Raw genomic sequence first — 19,497 nt, 5'->3', positions numbered from 1 at the left:
GAGCTTAGCTAAAAGAAATCTCGTTTGGGCTTTACCCACCCGCAATCCAACCCAAAAGAGAAAGGAAACATATCAAGAACAGTGGAGGAATCAGCCTCTGCGGCTCCGCATCAAACGCCGGTCATTCCTCCGTAGGCATCTCCGTCGGGCCACTAAGCACTACACAATCAGCTGTTTGGATTCTCAGACAACATGACGGAAAGCACCGGAAAATCTCGGAGAAAATTCCTAGCACGATGAAGACGACGGAGTTCATGGATAAGCAGATCATGGAACTCTCTCGGTCCCACTCCGAGGATTTCTCTCAACTTTCGTACCCTCAACAATTCGATAACGACGGCAAGGACGACTCCGACTCCGACTCCGTTTCCAGCTTTCAGTTCCGCCCCGCACGACGTGTCGCCTCGCAGGAGCCGCGCATTACCGCTCTCGAGGTTTGTGCATTTCAAATTTCAGCTAAAGCTTTAACCTTCTGTGTTTGGTAAATTTGGGAAGTTGAATTCTAACTGTAATTAGGGTTTTGTATGGAGTTTATATTCAATTTTGTGTTATTAAATCGAATTAATGTAAATTCATCTGGTAATTTTAAGTTACCAAAGAAAAAAAATTGGAAATTTGAACTGATATGCTGTTGAATTTTGTAAGTTATATGTTTCGATTCGTGTTCGTGATTGTTGAAGAGTTTCAAGTGATTGGTTGCTTCTGTTATGAATCACAGAGTGGCAGTTCTATGGACTACCTTAACCTTGCAAAACCTGGAAGCAAGTATGCTGTCAGGGCTTGTGAGGATTCGCCATTGATTTCGGTGATTGAGGGAAAGATGAACCAGCATTTTGGCAGTCTATTGCATGCGGTTGAGGGTCTCAGTGCACGAATTTCCCAGCTGGAGACTCGATTACGCCGGCTGGAGAATTCTGTTGACGACTTCAAGGATTCTACTGAAATCAACCATGGGAAGGCTGATGGGAAACTGAGGCGGCTAGAGAATATGCTAAAAGAGGTATTGTGAAATTATCGGTTTTTTCGTTTAACCGGTCAATGTATGTTGCATTGTTCTATGAGTAAAACTTAAGAGGATGGATAACTTGGGTGGTACAAATTAGGTCCTAGATGCACAGAATTGATATTGATGGCAAATTTGTTCGGTCGAAGTTTTTATTTAGCAGGTTCATAGCCAGATAGGTTTTCATGGCAATTATCTGATTTAAATATGCTTGTGAGCTCGACTTTTGTAACACGAGGCACAATGTACTTAAATGACCGTGATTCTATTTACTGGAGCACCAACTTTGACCACAGTGTTCAAGTAGCCTTCGGATTTTTGATTTGAACTGTGAGATGTTAATAATTAAAATCATGTTGAAGGCGGTAGGAATTAGGTTTAAGTCTTGTTGCAAGTGATAAAAAAATAAAAAAATAAAAAACAAAAAAAATGAGGGAAAAATAGTAGTGTGCAGGAGATTCTGTAATACCTGCCAACAGCTTCTTGACATGGTTCGTGTTGCTTGTAAATAAACTGTAGGTTGACAGTGGTATGCAGAATTTGAGAGATAAACAAGAGATAGCAGAGGCTCGGTTGGAGCTTGCAAAGCTTCAAATGTTAAAGGGTCAGCAGCAATCGGAAAACCAAGCGAGCAATGTACAAAAAGTTTCATCTCCAGGAGTACGATCATCCGCTCCTCAGCAAAGCTACCAACTGCATTCAGCTCAGGCCCCCACCCTCCAAGTTCCTTCTCTTCCTACTAATGATCCCGGAACTCTACCTCATCAGAATTTTCCTCCAGCACCTACAGCACAGGTCCAGGTCCCCACGCATTCACCTCAGAGTCAAATCCGATCTATTCAATATGCAGATTCTAACTACTCACCACCTGGGCCAAATCCGCAGCCCACACCTCAGATGTACTACAGCCCTCAAGTACAGCATTCGCAACCGCCACCCACTGCACCGTATCAACTTTTTCCATCAGCACCACATCCTTCACTAACCTCACAATCGCGGCAGCTGCCTCAACAGCACCCACCCTTCAATGCTGCTGATCCCCAAGCCCAGTTTTCGTTGGTTCATAATCCTGGAGAAACCTCCATGCCATCTCAAAGATATCCTCCAAGCTTCCACAACACCTCTAATGCACCTGGCTTGGCTCTCCCACCCCAACAACAGCAGTATGCGGGTTCCATTCAATATACGCATGATCAAACCGCAAGCAATCACTACCTGGAGTTCCCCCCTGGGCATGTGCAACCAGTTCAAAATTCACGTTTTGATGATTTTCGTTCCCACGTTGGATCTTCATCTCACGACAGCGGTTCAAACATGAAACATTCGCAAGTCACGCCAGCCTCTTTAGACCGTTCTGGTGCAAGCAGCTTTTCGAAACTGCCAACTGCCAAGGTATTGCCACACGCAATACCCATGGCTGCTAGTGTGGATAAGGAATCGAGTTCCAGTGGGACTGGAAACAGAATACCGATTGATAATGTCATTGATAAGGTTGTCGCGATGGGATTCCGGAGGGACATGGTCCGAGCAACAGTGAGGAAAATGACCGAGAATGGGCAGTCGGTGGACGTTAATGTTGTGCTGGATAAGCTGATGAACAATGGAGAACAGCCTCAAAGTGGTGGATTTGGCCGGTAAGAAATGCGCTTGCTTCTAATACTTTGCTTGATTATGATTTACGAGTGTGATATTCAGCTATATGCTTAGTTTTTCTATGTGCTTCTGCATCCATGTATAATTACCACCATTTGTTTCTGAATGTAAATATGAAATGACTGGTGACATTGAAATTTGTTGTGTGTTGTATTTGTGAATGTAAATTTCACCAAACGTTTGCTTGGATGTTACTTGCATGAAAGGTTTAAGTCGTGATCGAGTGACAAAATATTAGAATGTGAGTATCCAACTCAAAATCAACCGACAGTTCTCCCGAAACCTATTCGGTTTGCTAAGGACACGCACGTAGGCTATATCTTAGGGTGGGCTAGGTGTAGCTTGGCATTGAAAGGAGTGACAGCTGGGCTTTTTTCATTCACAAAGCTGTGCAGACTCTAGGGGCCTGCTAGACTGGTTGCTGGTGATAGAGATTCCCTCGCCGTTTCATTTTACTTTGACCATCCCTAGTTAAAGACGGGAAAGTGATATTCTTGATTTTTTTTTAGTTCATTTGATCTGACAGTTAAAATTAAAAATGGTATGTGTGAAGTAAAAAAAAAAGTGTAGATAGCACTACTCGAAGAAGAAAAAGAAAAACTTACCTATCACATGTATATGCGAAAAATCCTGTTTTCTCTTATCACGTAACTTTTGGCAGAATTAATTAAGATGTCATTGTGATTACACTTTTACTTTTGACCATCCATTTTTACAATTTGCTCTTATTAAATAGAAAAATTCAAGGGTAGTGTTATCCATACACATAATTTTTACTTCTTATACACTCTTCTTAATTTCTACCGTCGGATAAAATGAATTATAGAAGATCCACGGCAAACAAATAACAAGGATGCATGAGATAAAAATGAGAGTGAATAACACTCTCCCTCTCTTATCACTTAAGCCAGTCCTTGCCGTTACAATTCTACCTCTGACCATCCATTTTCTTACAGTTTCCTGTAGTTCCTCTCTCTTATCTAGTGAGTTGTGTGATAAGAAAGACTAAAGGAGAGGTTAGATAAACCCAGGTTCATGTAACCCATCTCTTATCACAGGATGTGATAAGAGAAACTTATTCGAGTTTTATGAAACCTTGCATGTAATTCTTTCTTCTTATCAAAAATAAAAGTCTCGATTGGTTTAACATATTTATTCTTAAGCACAAATAGTCCTCACTGAAACCATTTTTTTTTTTTCTGTCATGTATCTTCAACTCTTAATCATTGATGCACATTCCTCGACCTATCTTGAAGAAGGACCATGTCCTTAATTGCTAGAAAATGGAGAGGTTTTCAAATTTTCATGGCTAGAAAAATAGGACCACAATTTGGTATAGGGGGGAAAAAAGATAGTGACCAGAGACTTGATTGCAAAGAGGGTGAGTCTGTTCATGTGGACTAGGAAGGAAGGAGGGTTTTGTTTTCAATCTTTCATTCCATTTGGGAGGAGGAGGAGATTTTTTTTGTTAGATTAGATTAGATTACAATGACTGAGCTCTCAGTAACATAAATAGTAATGGTCCCAAGACTCATAGGCACAAAATAGTCTTCCTTATTTATTTATATTTTTAATTGATGGCGCAGTCACGACAGTTCATCATTTTAGAGGTCAGAAAAAATTCACAGAAGCATTTTAGCCTCTGTCTGGCCACCATCGTGTGATTCACCAGTACCAAAAACAAAACTCGAGACGAATTGTGTAAAATATGAGTTTGAAATTTGCTCCAATCACTGAACCACCCCTTGATTGTGCTGATTTTGTGGACCCTTTAAAATAAGCTAATAAGTGAGAGAGGTCCATTCCCTCTTGTACTCCAGGAATATACGTGACTCATCCCCTTCCATCTATATTTTGTCCAAAACCAACAAATGAAATTTGTTTCATCTACCACCACCACCCTTGTAGTTATAACGCCTTATATCTTCTTTTTAAGGTATTAATATGGAAGTTTTGGGATTGAAGGACTCTAAGGTAAAAAATTGGATTGGTTGTGTAACCTATAAATGTATTTTAACAGGGTTGTCTTGTCACATCGCTACAGATAAAAATAAGGTGATACATTATAAATTTAGGGTATCCATAAATGAATTTATGTGATATAATATGAGTTGATCGATAATGTCACATAACAGTATGACAATCACACTAAAAACTGCATTTGTTGTGACCCACAAATCTTTATTGCAAATTGCACAAACATATCTAGACTCGTGTTTTAGTCAACAAAAGCTCGTGAGACATATCTTTGGACTTTTGCTTCAACAAGGACAAGTTGTAATCAACAAAATTCTTACCCTAAATCGTTTAAGGGTCTTGAACTGCTGAAGATATATGCATGCAACAAATTCTCACTCGCGCAACACCTAATGAGTTTTGATGAAATTTTTAACCGAGATTAAAAGATGTGATGCATCCACACTAAAGGTGAAGTGTATGCGGTGAATTAGCAACATTTTTTATTCAATTTTTTTACGCCATTTCCCGAAGGTTGGTCAACCAATTTTCAGGCCAGTTCGTGTCATTTTCTTGCATAATTTTGCTAATTCTTGCATTCCAATTATTAAATTATTCTCTGGCAGTGAAAATACTTAAAACTAATCAACTTTATTCAATATCTCTCTCATGTAGTAAGTAAGACTAAAATACTCTTAACAAAATTGTTTGATTTCAATTCATTCTCATTAATAGATTTTCGAAAAGTTTTCTTCTTGTTCAAATTATCGATTCTTACTACGTAAGCATGACATAAGTTAGCCATGTAATTTTATTTTCTAGATACTTTCAATTGACAAACAAACAGTTAAAACGTCCTTATAATCTGTGAGAAGTGTTATTGTGACTTCAAAAATCTCATTATACACTTCTCACAAGTGTATTTTTTTTTTCCAAATATAGAAAGTTTGGAGTGTAGAATGAGATTTTTGGAGTGCTAATAACAATTCCCTAATCTGTTATTGAACACATTCTACGCAGTTTTTATATATTTGTTTAATTAGGTTATTGACAAAATTCGTTATAATCCGTTACACACATACGTCAACATCGGCACACTAATATATTGTTGAATTTGAATACGTTTTGTAAATTAATTATCAACAAACAAATGGTTAAAAATCGTGATAACTTGTTAAACAAATAAATCAGAATCCACCCGTAATTAATTTTCGTTAGATTTAGAACAAATCATTTAACTCAAATAATCCGAAAACATAATACGACTAGAAGATAACTTTTTGGATCGCAAAGTACAATATTTTTGTAAGAGTTGTCTATTCCTTATATAACACAAGAGAGATTATATTCACACCCCAAATTATTCTCTCACACCTTTTTATTTTTTTAATATTTTTCTATCACGGGTTAGTGGTGTGTAGAAAATATTAAAAAAATTTAAAAAGTGTGGGAGAAGTAATTTAGGGTATGTGAATATAATATCTCATAACACAATGATACTATACGGTTATGCTATGTAATATAAGAACCCATGATTTGTAGATAAATTAATCCTTGTAAAACATTTTAAACATGGAAAATTCATTAGTCTATGCAAACATAAAGACCCACTTAAATAAAATCTAAAAAGATACAACAAAAGAAAGAAAACAAGAAAAAGATAACGCACCATTTCACTTTCAAACAGAATTACTAACAGAGAAATACAAGATTTTTTTCAAAAGTGAGACTTATAGACTTTCTGTATTCATTGTTTCCACACAATATTTTAAAACATCGGCAAAAGAATTAACATTAAATTAATGACAAAGAATTTATAAAAAGTCATGCTCTTTAAGAAAGTCTCTGAGTTTATCTTAAGCAAAAATTCCAAATGAACAAATTTTGGGTTACCAAATTTCCTCCGTGTGGTCACCATCTCTTCCTTCTTCTGTGGCTCCCAGTCGAAATCTTAACTCAAAATTGTTACAACTCAATAACACCTCAAACTAATTAACAAAGCAGAATCAAAAGCCAAATTCTCCAAATCAAATCAAATAAAAATTTGAAAAATCAGAAAATAAAAAAGAAGGGTAGATTAAAGCAAACAGAAAGATGGAGACAAAGCATGTAGTAACAGCAGCTTTTCCAATTCCTTATTAACCCCCCGTGCATCTATATATATATAACTCCCATATATCTATCTATCTGTATATACATATATATATATTCACACTCGCACACATGGAAGTATATGAATCTGGTCTTATTGGGTTTTCATTATCTTCGAGATCTAGCATCGGAAACCTGCGATTTTCCTGGAAAATCGTTCTGGGATTTCTCGTTTCCTGAGAAAAAATCCGGTCAGAAGTTTTTTCAACTCACCCATTTCATCAGTTTTTCAGTAAAAGTTTCAACCTTTGAAGCCCGCGAGTTTAATTAAAGTTGTCAGAGTCCTTCCAAATCTTCAAAACCATCCTTCTTTGTTGATTCATCTCCTGTTTGATTTGAAGCGCAACCGTAGTAATCCGGGGTGTCTGAGCCAAAGCTTCAATCTTCACCGTCCATCTGGCGATCAAACTTGGTTTTCATCATCTGGGTTCTGCTGTAAATCCGCCCTCCAGTGTTTGAGTTCTTCACATTCACTCGCTCACTCACTCTGGTTTGTTTTTCGGTCCTCCAATTTCTTTGTTTTTGCAAAAATGGCCAACTTTCTGGGGATTTTCACAGTGAGGAACTTGCTTGGGCTGTCACTGGCTCTTAATCTGAGCTTGGTTCTGAGGGTGGTTTACGAGAGCGGGAAGGATGGGGGCCCAGATGGGTTCTCTGTGGAGGAGCAGAGAGGGCCGTCAATGGCGGACATGGGTTTTGGGAAGGAAGCTCAGGCGACGCAGAGGACGCGTCTCTCCGCTTCTTCTTCTTCTGGCCAAGATGTCATGGAGAAAGTTATCAACCTCGACCAGTAAGTGCTTCAACACTTGTTTTGTTTTTTTCTTAATTTTTTTATTTGTTTTTAATTATATCATCTAATCCTCCCGCTAAGATTTCTTCAGTTTAGAAGTACGAAGTGATATTTACATACCTTTTTTTTTTTTCCTTGTTTTTGTGCATAATTCTGTTTAATGATAAAATTTAGTAATAATTAACTGGCTTAACTCACGTCAAATTTTTTGGAGTATATGAACTCCATTGAGTTGTCAAGGTATTTAATTAAGTAAACTATTAAAATTAGCTCAAAACCAGGGGCAAAATTGTCTTTTGAATTTTGTGAAAAATGGGGGGCACAGGAAGTGTCAGGCAAAGCAAGGGTGTGATGGCATGTGAAATTTAATGAAGGAGGTCAAAATAAGGGAATATTATGTCATAAACTTCACTTGACGTCAGTGATATTTTTGCAAAAGAGCCCTCAAACATTACCGATTTTCTGTTTTTGACTAAAATATTTATTGTTTTCCTCATTTTTCTGATTAATTTTGTGTACTGTTTACTGTGCTGACTATTTAGGGCTAGGATAGGGGAAGGTAGGAGAGATCCTTGTTTAGGGTTGAGATTTTACATGGCGCATGTTAGAGCTGGCCAACTCTTTTGTACTCGATGACTGTTTTTCCGTCGGTCATATTCCTGTTCCCAAGCAATTCTAACATGCACCATAGATGGTAGTAACTGAACCTTTGACCAACAACATCATTGTGTCATAGAAACAGAAACTTGTGTGCATCCCAACAAATTGGTGGGATGCCCTTATGTCGGTATCTCAAATTAATCGAGTACTGTTATATATTTTAGGGTAAAATATATTTTACTCTGCAATTACATTCTCATACAAAATTTTAAAAACATTTGAATCTCATACATTTAGTATTATTTTATTTCAATTTCATACCACCGTTGAAAAATTTGTTAAGTTAATCGTTAAGTGATGACGTGACAAATATGAAGTTCTCATTTGTGCTAACGTGACTGCCATATTTGTGCTATGTGACTAAACACTTAATAAAATAAAATAAAAAATTAATAAAGTGAAAGAAAAAAAATCCTCTTAGTCTTTCCCACCCGAGCCCACCCCCTTCTCCCATCCCCATCACCCATCCTTTCCCCCATTAATTCTGAACTCCTCAAATCCAAAAAAAAACAAAAAAACCTATCTTTCCCGTCAAAACACTAACTCTCCGTCTGGTTTTCCAGCGATTTGACCTTCTCATTCGACCACCCCTATCCACCCACCAAGCTCATGTTTGATTGCAACAACATCGAGCCTCCTCGAATCAGAACTTATAGCATCGACACCAAGCCAAGCATGATCTGCACCACAGAGTTGCGTCATGTCGTTGCTGCTGCTCGAAATCGGACCCGCCTCATGCAATTCCTTTGTGATAGGCAATAGGTGGCTGCAACGTGTGACTTGGGGCTAAGGGTTGGTGATGGCAGAAGGAAGATGAAGAAGGGGACTTATGGTTAGAGAAATGTGCATAAGTGATAGGGAAGAGGGTGGATCGACCTGTGACCTGGGGTGGGAAAATTTTAGGGCAAAGGATTGGTGATAGGAGAAGGAAGATGAAGGGGATTTATGATTAGAGAAAGGTGCAGAAGCGATAGGGGAAATGGGTGGAGCCGTGGAGGGGATAGATGGGTGGCTCGGGTATGGAAAATGAAGAAGGGGCTTTGTTTTTTTTTTTTTTTTTTTAATTAATTATTTTAACATTTTAAAATTTTTATTAAGTATTGGAATCTAAAGGTCTTCGCCTAAGTCAGTCAAAGACAGAGTATATGAAGTGCAAGTTCAGTGCAAAAGGAGGCTCAAATAAGTTAGGGGCGAAGATTGGAGATCAGGAAGTACCAAAGAGCGACAACTTTCACTACCTAGGATCTATCTTGCAAAAGAACAGAGAGTTGGATGGAGACCTCAACTATAAGATATAAGCTAGATGGATGAAGTGGAAGAGTGCATTCGACATGTTGTGTAACCGTCGTATGCCACTGAAGCGCAAGGAAAATTTTTATAGGATGACAATAAGGTCAGCAATGCTTTATGGCACATAATATTGGGCGGTGAAGTATCAACACGTACATAAAATGGGTGTAGCAGAGATGTGAATGTTTTGTTGGATGTGTGGGCACACGAGAAATGATAAGATTAGGAATGAGGATATCCGAGGTAAAGTAAGAGTAGCTGAAATTGAAGGAAAAATGAAAGAAAATTGGTTACGATGGTTTGGACATGTGAAACAAAGGCCTACTGACTCTTTGGTTAGAAGATGTGATTACAAGACAGAGGTTCAAGGTTGAAGGGGTAGAGGAGACTTAAGAAGACTTTGGAAGAGACTATAAGAAAAGACTTAGAGCACTTGGATCTAATGGAAAATGTGATACAAAATCGAGTGCAATGACGTTTTAAGATTCATATAGCCAACCCCACTTAGTGGGAAAAGACTTTGTTGTTGTTTAGCCATGTGGCACAAATGTGGCAGCCACGTCAACACAAATGAAGATCCTACATTTGTCACGTCATCACTTAACGGTTAGCTTAACAAATTTTTTAACGGTTGTATGAAATTAAAATAAAATAATACTAAATGTACGAGATTGAAATGTTTTAAAGATGTATAAAAATGTAATTACACCGAAACCTAAAGAGACAAAATGTAATTTACCCTATATTTTAACTTTTTAAATAACATGTATGAGTGAATTGAAATGCCGCTTCAATAGCTTTCATTCCCCAAAAAGTTTGAGAGTTTATAGCAAAGATGCCAAGAGTAAATTGTAGTAATGGTCCCTCAATTTTAATCAAATTGGAGTAATGATTCATCAACTTAAAATCCATTACCATTGGTCCCTTAACTCGTCAAAATGTGTAGCTATGATCATTTTCGTTAACTTTGTCAAAATGAGTTATGTTAGAAGGACCATTGTTGTGCATGCAAATTTTGTCTTCTTCTTCTTGGACGAAATTGCACCTACAAAACAATTAAGACCTAAGGTCAAGGCCTAAAGCCTCACGTGCATACGATGAATGGTGGAGCTTTGGCCAAAGAACCTTCAATGCCAAAGTTAAAATTTGAGAGAAAAAATGTTTATAGAATTTTAGGAGAAGAATGGACTTAGATTTTTGGAGAAATGAGATGATATTTATAGGGGTGTGGCTGGTCCCCTTTGGAGAGATGGGAACCGGCCACATATGGTGGGTTTTGGGTATAATTGCAAGATATTATGTCAAAATAATATTTTGCAATCAATTAAGAAATTAATTAGGAAATTAATCAATTAGTTTAGGTAATTAATCATCTTTTCAATGAATAATTGAAGGTTACCTTGTGGGGAGAATTTGATGAGGATGGATGAAATAAGTTTTGAATAAATATCTATTTTGATCACTTTTGACCTTGAATGAGTCGTGATTGTTTGCTGCTTGCACGTAGAAGTTTCGGTGTGCCTCGAGTGTAATATTGTCTTTTTTCATCCAAAAGTACATGTATTGCCTCTATAATTTTTTTGATTATTTTTTACTCTACAAATGCCCCTACACTTACTGGGCTGCTTGCAGAAAAGGGCAACAAGTGTAAAGATCTCTAGCTTTGATGCAGATTCTCACTTGGACTTGGAATTAGATTCTTCTAGAAAAGGAAAATAAATCGCCTTTAAAGCCTATTTAAGCTTACCTTAAGTAGGGAATTAAATCAACTTCAGAAGGCAATTATTTGTCCCTACAAGAAAGAGAGAAAATTAGAGGATATTTGTTCCCTCCCATAGCACTCTTCTTTGCTTGCCCGTGCAAAGATTCGTCTTCCATTAATTTCTTTGTCTTCTCTGCATTGCACCGATGTAAGAAAAACTTAATTCTCCTTATCTTCTTATTGGGTGGTGTTGGCGCAGCCATCGGGATGGTGAGGCACGTCGGCTGGCAGGGGTTAGGAGTCGGCTTGGCATAGGCCAAAGAGGTGGTGTGGCAGGGGCCATTGCTTGTGCTGCTCAGCTTGACTGAAGCTAAGGATTGGCTCGGCATGGACCAAGGAAATGGCGTGGCATAGACCACGGTTTGGGCTGCCTCATGTGGGATGCTTGCCAAAAATGAGAAAACTGCTTGAGTTTGATTTCTTAGCTGCCGTAGATGGAGAAGTCAAGGATGAAGTTGCCAAGATTGGAGCTGCTAAAGATAAAGTATCGGATGCGCGAACTGTTGAGTGTAAAGTCCCCTGACCATTCGCTACCTAGTTGGTCTTCAAGTATTCGATCTTTTGAGTTATGTGGCCTTTTCACACCGAAGAGTTTACCCATATGGATGTCGGGATATTAGTTTACCCTATTGCACTGGAGAACAATTAGTTTACCATATCGCACTGGAGAGCAATTAGTTTACCCTCTCACACTGGAGAGCAGACCCAAATAGGTGTCAGGGAATTAGTTTAGTGCCTTTCGCACTGAAGAGCAGACCCAAATGGGTATCGAGGATTTAGTTTATCCTCTCGCACTAAAGAGCAGACCCATATGGGTGTCGGAGAATTGATTTACCATATCACACTGGAGATCAATTAGTTTATCCTTTCACACTGAAAAGCATGGAAGTCGTCGTCGTGAATGCAACTAAGGAAAGCTGGACTGCTGGACAATTGAAATAATCCTCAGCATCTGAGGTCTTGTTTGGCGATTAGCTTGAGACTTCGAACTGTTTTTGGAACCTATGTAAAGGTGTAAATGGGTAGCGCATCGAGCTGTTCCCGGACTTTCCTCAAGTATTGCGTTGTTAGATGTTTCGTCGTATGCCTTTATGAGGCTTAGTGGTGAGCAGCTGAGAATCTGAATGGATTGCAAGCTTCTCCACCGTTAAGTCTTTCGTTAGTAGAGGCTGCTAGTAAGGCCTCGTATTCTGCTCCATCGTTGGATGCTTTGAAGTTTGAAGTGTCGTGGGCTTGGTCGGCGTAAATAAGAGTCGTGGTGCAAGATTGGCACGGTTGGGAGTCATGGTGACGGATCAAGGGCGGGCGGGGGCCGTGAAGCAAGTAGGCACGATTGTGAGTGCAAAGTTGAGGCTGGCTTGGGCCAGGTTATGCACAACAAGATGTATTGGACCACTAGGTCTATGATGCTCGGTTACTGGTGATGTGCTACTTCAGTATTGAATCATGTAGAGTGTTGAGAACAAGACATGCTTCTCAATTCTTGGTAGTTGGGTTGGTGTGTCATTCTGGTACTTGTCTGCCCTCAACGAGCTATTAGGCTGAGTTGATGCGTTTGTTAGAACATAAGTAATCTTTGTATCCGACAAACTATGTCAATGAAAGATGATCCGTTTATGTTGGTCATGTCTCGTTTGTGCTCCTTGTCGGTAGTTTTGTTGCGTTGGAAATCACACAATCGCTCGGTTATGACCATTTCTACTTATTCATGTGTCACATCCCGGCCCGGGCCCCCACCACATCCCGGGCCCGCTCCACCACCGTAGCACGATATTGTCCGCTTTGGGCCCCGACCACGCCCTCACGGTTTTGTTTCTGGGAACTCACACGAGAACTTCCCGATGGGTCACCCATCCTGGGAATGCTCTCGCGCGCTACTCGCTTAACTTCGGAGTTCCCATGGAACCCGAAGCCAGTGAGCTCCCAAAAGGCCTCGGGCTAGGTAGAAATGGGAATATACATTTAAGGATCACTCCCCTGGGCGATCTGGGATGTCACAATCCACCCCCCTTAGGGGCCTGACGTCCTCGTCGGCACACTCGCGGCCAGGGTTAGGCTCTGATACCAAATTGTCACATCCCCGCCCGGGCCCCCACCACATCCCGGGCCCACTCCACCACCGTAGCACGATATTGTCCGCTTTGGGCCCCGACCACGACCTCACGGTTTTGTTTATGGGAACTCACACGAGAACTTCCCGATGGGTCACCCATCCTGGGAATGCTCTCGCGCGCTACTCGCTTAACTTCGGAGTTCCCATGGAACCCGAAGCCAGTGAGCTCCCAAAAGGCCTCGGGCTAGGTAGAAATGGGAATATACATTTAAGGATCACTCCCCTGGGCGATCTGGGATGTCACATCATGAGTATGTCTTTGTTGGGGTAGTGGAGCTCTCGACTGCCCCCGGTCGTGACCTATTGGTCTTAGTTGCTCTTCTATGTGTTCGGCTCATTTATGCCTCAGCTGCGATGCATGTAGTACGTTCCTGGCAAGAGAGCGAATTACTCGTAAACTGCCGATTGAACTTAAGTTGGATCGAGTGATTACTTCTTTCCGTCCGTCGTGTTGCCTACTTTGATGTGAGGTGGATGATGCTCCTTACGGGCCTAGCTGCGAATGAACACTTCATTTAGAAGGTTGCTCATTGTTGATTATCGAAGTGTAGCCCCAACAATGAATGTATACTTGTCCGTGGGCTTAACTGAGAATGCACACTCCTCTGCATGCTAAGACGAGAGTATACGCTATCTTGGAGGCCCAGTCAGTAGTGTACACTACCAAAACATTCGGTTCATGATTGGTCAAGTGGATGTTTGCCGGGACGCTGTTGGAGAGGTTCGTCGTCTGCCCTTGTCCTACTTTGGGACACCTCGTCTGAGGCATGCTGCAAGAGCTAATTCGCCAAGGTAGTTTGCTGCGCAAGAGCGCTTATCAACTCTATGATTTGTCAAGACAATTGTTGCTCGCCATTTGAGGTGGAAGAGCTTGGACGGTATACATCTCATTGAGTAATGGAAATGTAATGGACTCTGGGCGTGAGATTTGAGTTTGGAGGTCAAATATGTGGAGAAATGGGGTGAAAATACCCCCGATTCAATCGTCGGTCCAGAAATATGAAGTCGGGACGGTTGAACCGGCCTTGGAACAGTTGAGATGGTTGGTGGGCCACAAGAGTGGGTTGGGCCTCATATTGGATCGCAGAAGCAAGTCGGATTCCTGAAGCGGGTCGGGCAGCTAGCATGGATTGCCCCTTGTGTGGTGCGTGTGGGCGCTGGGCCTGGGCTCTGATCGGGAATGCGTTGGGCTTGCGCTAGCGTTGGGCCTGCAAGGGCTAGGTTGCTTTTCCTGCCGCAGCTGCTTAGGCTTGAGTTGTTGAGGTAGTGGCTTGGGCCGGCTCGCGTTGGGCCTGGCTTGGCTACCTTGCAGATTAAGCCGTGCACCAGGTGGATGAGGCTTGGGCCTACATTATTGGGGCAGCGGTTTGGGCTGCTTTTAGCTCATGGGCTTACTGTTGCAAAGTGGCTTGGGCCTAGGCTGGTGGCTACCTTGTTGCCCTCTGTTCACCGTGGACTTGCTACCATAGAGCTGGCCCACTTCCCACTGCCACGGTAGCCCCTGTGGCTGCCATGGTGGTGGTGCTTTTTGGTGGCAAAGTTGCTCCTATTGCCATCGTATTGAGCCTTGTGGATTGTCGTAGTGGGGTTATGTCTCGTCCTCCATCATTCGATCCGGATCTTTGAACGTAGAAAGTTCTGTTTATCATGGTTTTCGAATTTCTAATCATTGTACTTTTTTTTTTTTTTTTTACGTTTATTCAAAGAATTTTATAAAAAAAATTCTAAGAATAAGGACGTACGAAAAATCTACAAATGAACAAGAAATGAGAAACTTTGAATGCGAGAGTCTTCTTTGAGCATGTGAATCGAACTCTCAATGAAAGCACCAATTTGTGAATGCAAATTTCCGCCTTCTTCTTCTTGGACAAAATTGCACCTACACAACAATTAACACTTAAGGTCAAGGCCAAGAGTCTCACACGCTTATGATGAATGTGGGGGGACTTTAACCAAAAAACCTCTGATGTCAAAGTTAAAATTTGAGTGAAAAAATGTTTAGAGAATTTTAGGAGAAGAATGGACTTAGGTTTTTAGAAAAATGTGGTGGTATTTATAAGGTGTGGTTGGCCCCCTTTGGAAAGATGGGAACCGGCCACATATGGTGGTTTTTAGGTGTAATTGCAAGATATTATGTCAAAATAATATTTTGCAATCAATTAGGAAATTAATTCAAGTAATTAATTCTATTAATAAATAATTGAAGGTTACCTTGTGGGGAGGATTTGATGAGGATAGATGAAATATGTTTTGAATAAATACCTATTTTGATCACTTTTGACGACCAATGATAATTGATTTTTAGTTGAGGGACCATAAGTACACGTTTTGATGAGTTGAGGAACCAATGGTAATGAATTTTTAGTTGAAGAACCATTGCTTCAATTAAGCTAAAGTTAAATGATCATATTTCTTTAGTTGAATTAAAGTTTAGGGACCAATGGTAATTGATTTTTAGTTGAGGGATCATAACTACACGTTTTGATGAGTTGAGGAACCAATAGTAATAAATTTTTAGTTGGAGAACCATTGCTTCAATTGAGCTAAAGTTAAATAATCATTGCTACCATTTACTCAAGAGTAGAATAGCCTATGTGCATGTTTTTTATGGCAACTTTTACCCGAAGTGCGTGTTAGCATGAGGCACTACATGGGGCTTCTAGATGGACACCTGCTTTATGGCCTTCTGTGAAGTGCAGAAATGACTAAATTAAAGTGCGCCGTGGGCTGTCTGAGATATTCAAAACTTTTAGCCGTCCAAGTTGTAAAATTAGCTTTTCATGACCTTTCTTTTTAGTCCCCATGTCGAGATTCTCTGGATCTTACCGCCCTGTGGGACCCACAAAAGATTTAACCCCTCTTAGAATGGTCTGATGTTTGCCGGGTATCCATCTAGTCATCGATCTGCTGACAGAGTGGGACCCACCTTGCCCCATGCCATACCTACCTCCATGGCTCCATGCAATTTTAGGGAATCTCATTACTGTGCGACAGATTTTTATTTTTCGGATTTTATGTTTTGTGAGGACAGATTCGACCGTGTAACCGCCGTAGTATCTTCTCTTTTTATCTACCTCGTTACGCGACAGTGGTATCGTATTTTTTTGTTTAACATGTTTTTTTTTTTTTTTACCGTGTTGGTGAATGCAGCGGTGACCCTACTATGTATGAAAATTACTGGCAGCGGATGGGTGAAAGAACCACAGTCGTGATCTCTGGGTGGCAGTCAATGAGCTATTTCTCAGATGTCAAAAACCCTTGCTGGTTTCTGGAGCCAGAGTTTGCCAAACAAGTTGTGAGACTGCACAATGTGGTCGGCAACGCCGTCACCGAGGGCCGCCAAATCGTGGTCGGGACGGGTTCATCCCAGCTGTTTTTAGCCGCCCTCTATGCCCTAGCTCCCAAAGATGGATCTGAGCCATTGAGTGTGGTGTCGGCCGCCCCATACTACTCGGTAAGCTTGATATTTTGGGTTTAACTTTAATCCTTTTTTGTTTAGTTTAATTATATTTAGTGCTTTAAAGTTATAGATTTTTGAATATTTTAAGGTCACTAGTTTACTTACCAACAAATCAAGGCAAAGTCAAATGCATCATGCATCAGTGATGAAACCACATGTTTTATTCTCCTAATTTTGTATTTGTTTATATGATCACTTTGCATAGTGGACATGCTTTTTTTTTTCAATGGCGTCTACTTTAATTAGAAAATTAATTAACATTAAGTCAGATATTTACACCGATGGCGTCATCTTGCTTAATCTCTTGGCTTTTCATGCATGATAAAGAACATCTTCAAAAAGCGTGTTACGAGAGGTAAAATCTTCTTTTTAACTCATTTTGTGTGCTATTTCTGTGCCTTTATCATTGATTGACACGTGTTTATTTAATGATGACAAAATTGAGGATTACCATATGTCAAGCAATGATAGAAATCATAGAAATGTCACACACAAAAATAAGTGCAAAAACTTTAAGGGAGTTTTAATGAAAAACCCACGGTACTGTTCACTTTAACGAAAAATCACATTTTTACATTAAAAAGTCAATCATGATACTATTCATTTTACCTTTTATTTTGTCTTTATCATTAAAATTCAAAGTTATCAAACCTTTTTTTTTAGTTTTCCTAAACCTTAAACCTTGGTTACGAGCATTCATCCTTGGAAGCCTCGAGTTTGATTCACCTGTGTGACATTAATAATATGGCATTTAATTTGCCTGCCTTGCTTCTGAAGCTTTTGAATTTTGGTATCTCAATTATTTATCCTTGTCCCCCCTCTCCCTAATTTTCACTACATCTTTCGTCTCCCTTCCTGGTTCGTCCCTATTTATCCTGTCCTGCACACATAAAATATGTCCAAGCATGTGCCCATCGGACAGATCAAATAAGTAAGAAAATATATATCTAAGCTTTCATAAATTAACTCAAATATTCAACTTTATAGCATTACTTCAATCATAATTCATGGAGTAACGAATTAAAAAAAACAAAAAAAATTACACGTCACGTTATACAGTCTGCTCTCGTATCAAATTCGTAACATTTCGGCATGCCTAGTCCTAGCGAAGATCACGCTTCATTTTTTCTTGGAAACTAAGAAGATAGTTCATCACGTGATGGTGATAATTTGAACTTGCATTCTTTGCTGCTCGTCTGTAAATGTGTGTATGATGTTGTGTGTTTTAAGGTGGCTATTGATGGTTTCTTTGCAGTCTTACCCCTCTATGACGGACTGCTTGAAGTCCGGCTTGTACAAGTGGGCCGGTGATGCCCGAAGCTTCAGCAAAGAGGGACCTTATATAGAGCTAGTGACCTCCCCAAACAACCCTGATGGATTCGTCAGGCATTCCATGGTCAATCGAACGGGGGGTTTATTGGTTCACGACTTGGCCTACTACTGGCCACAGTATACCCCGATTTCTTCTCCTGCGGACCATGATCTGACGCTGTTCACCGTCTCCAAAGCTACTGGCCATGCTGGGACACGCATTGGGTAAGCTTGATACTGATCACAGAGTCTTAGTTCTTGTGTCTTGGTTGTGTTGCTCTGCGAACAATAGTTCTTGCATTATGAAAAATGATCTCTGATTTGAATTTTTCTTCCAGGTGGGCTCTTGTTAAAGATCCTGAAGTTGCAAAGAAGATGATCAAATTCATAGAGCTCAACACCATTGGTGTGTCCAGGGATTCACAGCTCCGAGCTGCCAAGATTTTAGAGGTGATGACCAACTCCTCTGAAAACGTTGGCCGCATTGGTTCCCATGAATCCTTTTTCTGGATTAGCCACCACCTCATGACAGAGAGGTGGCAGCTACTTAGGGCGGCGGTGAACAGGAGCAGAGTGTTTAGTCTGCCCGACTTTACACCTGGGTTCTGCCACTTCCTCAACCAGGACTCCCAGCCTCAACCTGGCAAGTGAAAAATCATGAAATGATTAGTTAAGAGTCATTATACATAACTGTGTAAACATTTTTTAAGCTGTTAAGCTGACTACTGTTTACCACTTTTGCAGCTTTCGCGTGGCTAAAATGTGAGGACGATGGTGTGGAAGATTGCGAAAGCTTCCTAAGAGGCTACAAGATGTTAACAAGAGGAGGAAGGCACTTTGGAGTTGGTCCAAAGTACGTCCGCATAAGCATGTTGGATCGGGACAACAATTTCAACTTATTTGTGAAGCGACTGTCTGCGATTCAGTCATGACAGTGGACCGTGAGCTGTTGCAGAGGAAGGAGAGGGAGTGTCACATATTCGTTCATATGTAGATTAGTAATGAAAAGTAATACAATCTGTATCCATCTATTTAAATGATATGATTTTTCAACGTAATTTATGAGAGTCCAAATCCATCCATCCCTCGAGAATGAAATTTTCGGATGAAATTTGCAGAAACACTTGCCATGAATAATGAAATTTACAGTGCAACAAGTAAATGGATGTAACTTCCAGCCAAGGAGGAGGTTGTAGGTCCTCAGGTGCCCACCATTGGAGCAGCATTCCCACTTCTCCCATGCCACTCATTTCTAAAACCCTAATTTCAACTCTCTCAAGTTTTCCTCTCTCTTTAGGCTTTTCCTTCCCTCTCTTTCTCCTCGTCTTCCTCCCCCTAAAACCTAGAA

The 19,497-nt window shown here is 40.3% G+C and overlaps 2 protein-coding genes across 2 annotated transcripts; both read left to right on the top strand.

Moving 5' to 3' along the window:
- The first annotated feature begins 45 nt into the window (after positions 1 to 45).
- Positions 46 to 2,845, top strand: LOC137710944 (uncharacterized). The gene is made up of 4 exons (XM_068450114.1): positions 46 to 434; positions 719 to 1,000; positions 1,523 to 1,798; positions 1,889 to 2,845. Exons 1-4 carry the CDS (start codon positions 237 to 239, stop codon positions 2,639 to 2,641), a joined length of 1,509 nt encoding a protein of 502 aa, XP_068306215.1. The 5' UTR covers positions 46 to 236; the 3' UTR covers positions 2,642 to 2,845.
- A 3,795-nt stretch (positions 2,846 to 6,640) lies between these two features.
- On the top strand, positions 6,641 to 19,216 carry LOC137711516 (tryptophan aminotransferase-related protein 2-like). The gene is made up of 5 exons (XM_068450754.1): positions 6,641 to 7,553; positions 16,529 to 16,832; positions 18,094 to 18,374; positions 18,488 to 18,792; positions 18,894 to 19,216. Exons 1-5 carry the CDS (start codon positions 7,294 to 7,296, stop codon positions 19,079 to 19,081), a joined length of 1,338 nt encoding a protein of 445 aa, XP_068306855.1. The 5' UTR covers positions 6,641 to 7,293; the 3' UTR covers positions 19,082 to 19,216.
- Positions 19,217 to 19,497: the final 281 nt, after the last annotated feature.

The sequence above is a fragment of the Pyrus communis genome, chromosome 12 (assembly GCF_963583255.1).
Source record: "Pyrus communis chromosome 12, drPyrComm1.1, whole genome shotgun sequence".
NCBI lineage: Eukaryota > Viridiplantae > Streptophyta > Magnoliopsida > Rosales > Rosaceae > Pyrus > Pyrus communis.
Note: the sequence above shows the minus strand (reverse complement) of the source record. Positions and strands in the feature narration are given on the sequence as shown.

What these genes read in the sequence shown, in the direction of transcription:
- LOC137710944 (XM_068450114.1), top strand. Translation starts at nt 237, where the DNA reads ATGAAGACGACGGAGTTCATGGATAAGCAGATCATGGAACTCTCTCGG. An exon ending in TAGAGAATATGCTAAAAGAG is followed by an intron (nt 1,001 to 1,522) that starts GTATTGTGAAAT and finishes AATAAACTGTAG; the next exon opens with GTTGACAGTGGTATGCAGAA. An exon ending in CTCCAGCACCTACAGCACAG is followed by an intron (nt 1,799 to 1,888) that starts GTCCAGGTCCCC and finishes CCAAATCCGCAG; the next exon opens with CCCACACCTCAGATGTACTA.
- LOC137711516 (XM_068450754.1), top strand. Translation starts at nt 7,294, where the DNA reads ATGGCCAACTTTCTGGGGATTTTCACAGTGAGGAACTTGCTTGGGCTG. An exon ending in AAAGTTATCAACCTCGACCA is followed by an intron (nt 7,554 to 16,528) that starts GTAAGTGCTTCA and finishes TGGTGAATGCAG; the next exon opens with CGGTGACCCTACTATGTATG. An exon ending in CATGCTGGGACACGCATTGG is followed by an intron (nt 18,375 to 18,487) that starts GTAAGCTTGATA and finishes TTTTTCTTCCAG; the next exon opens with GTGGGCTCTTGTTAAAGATC.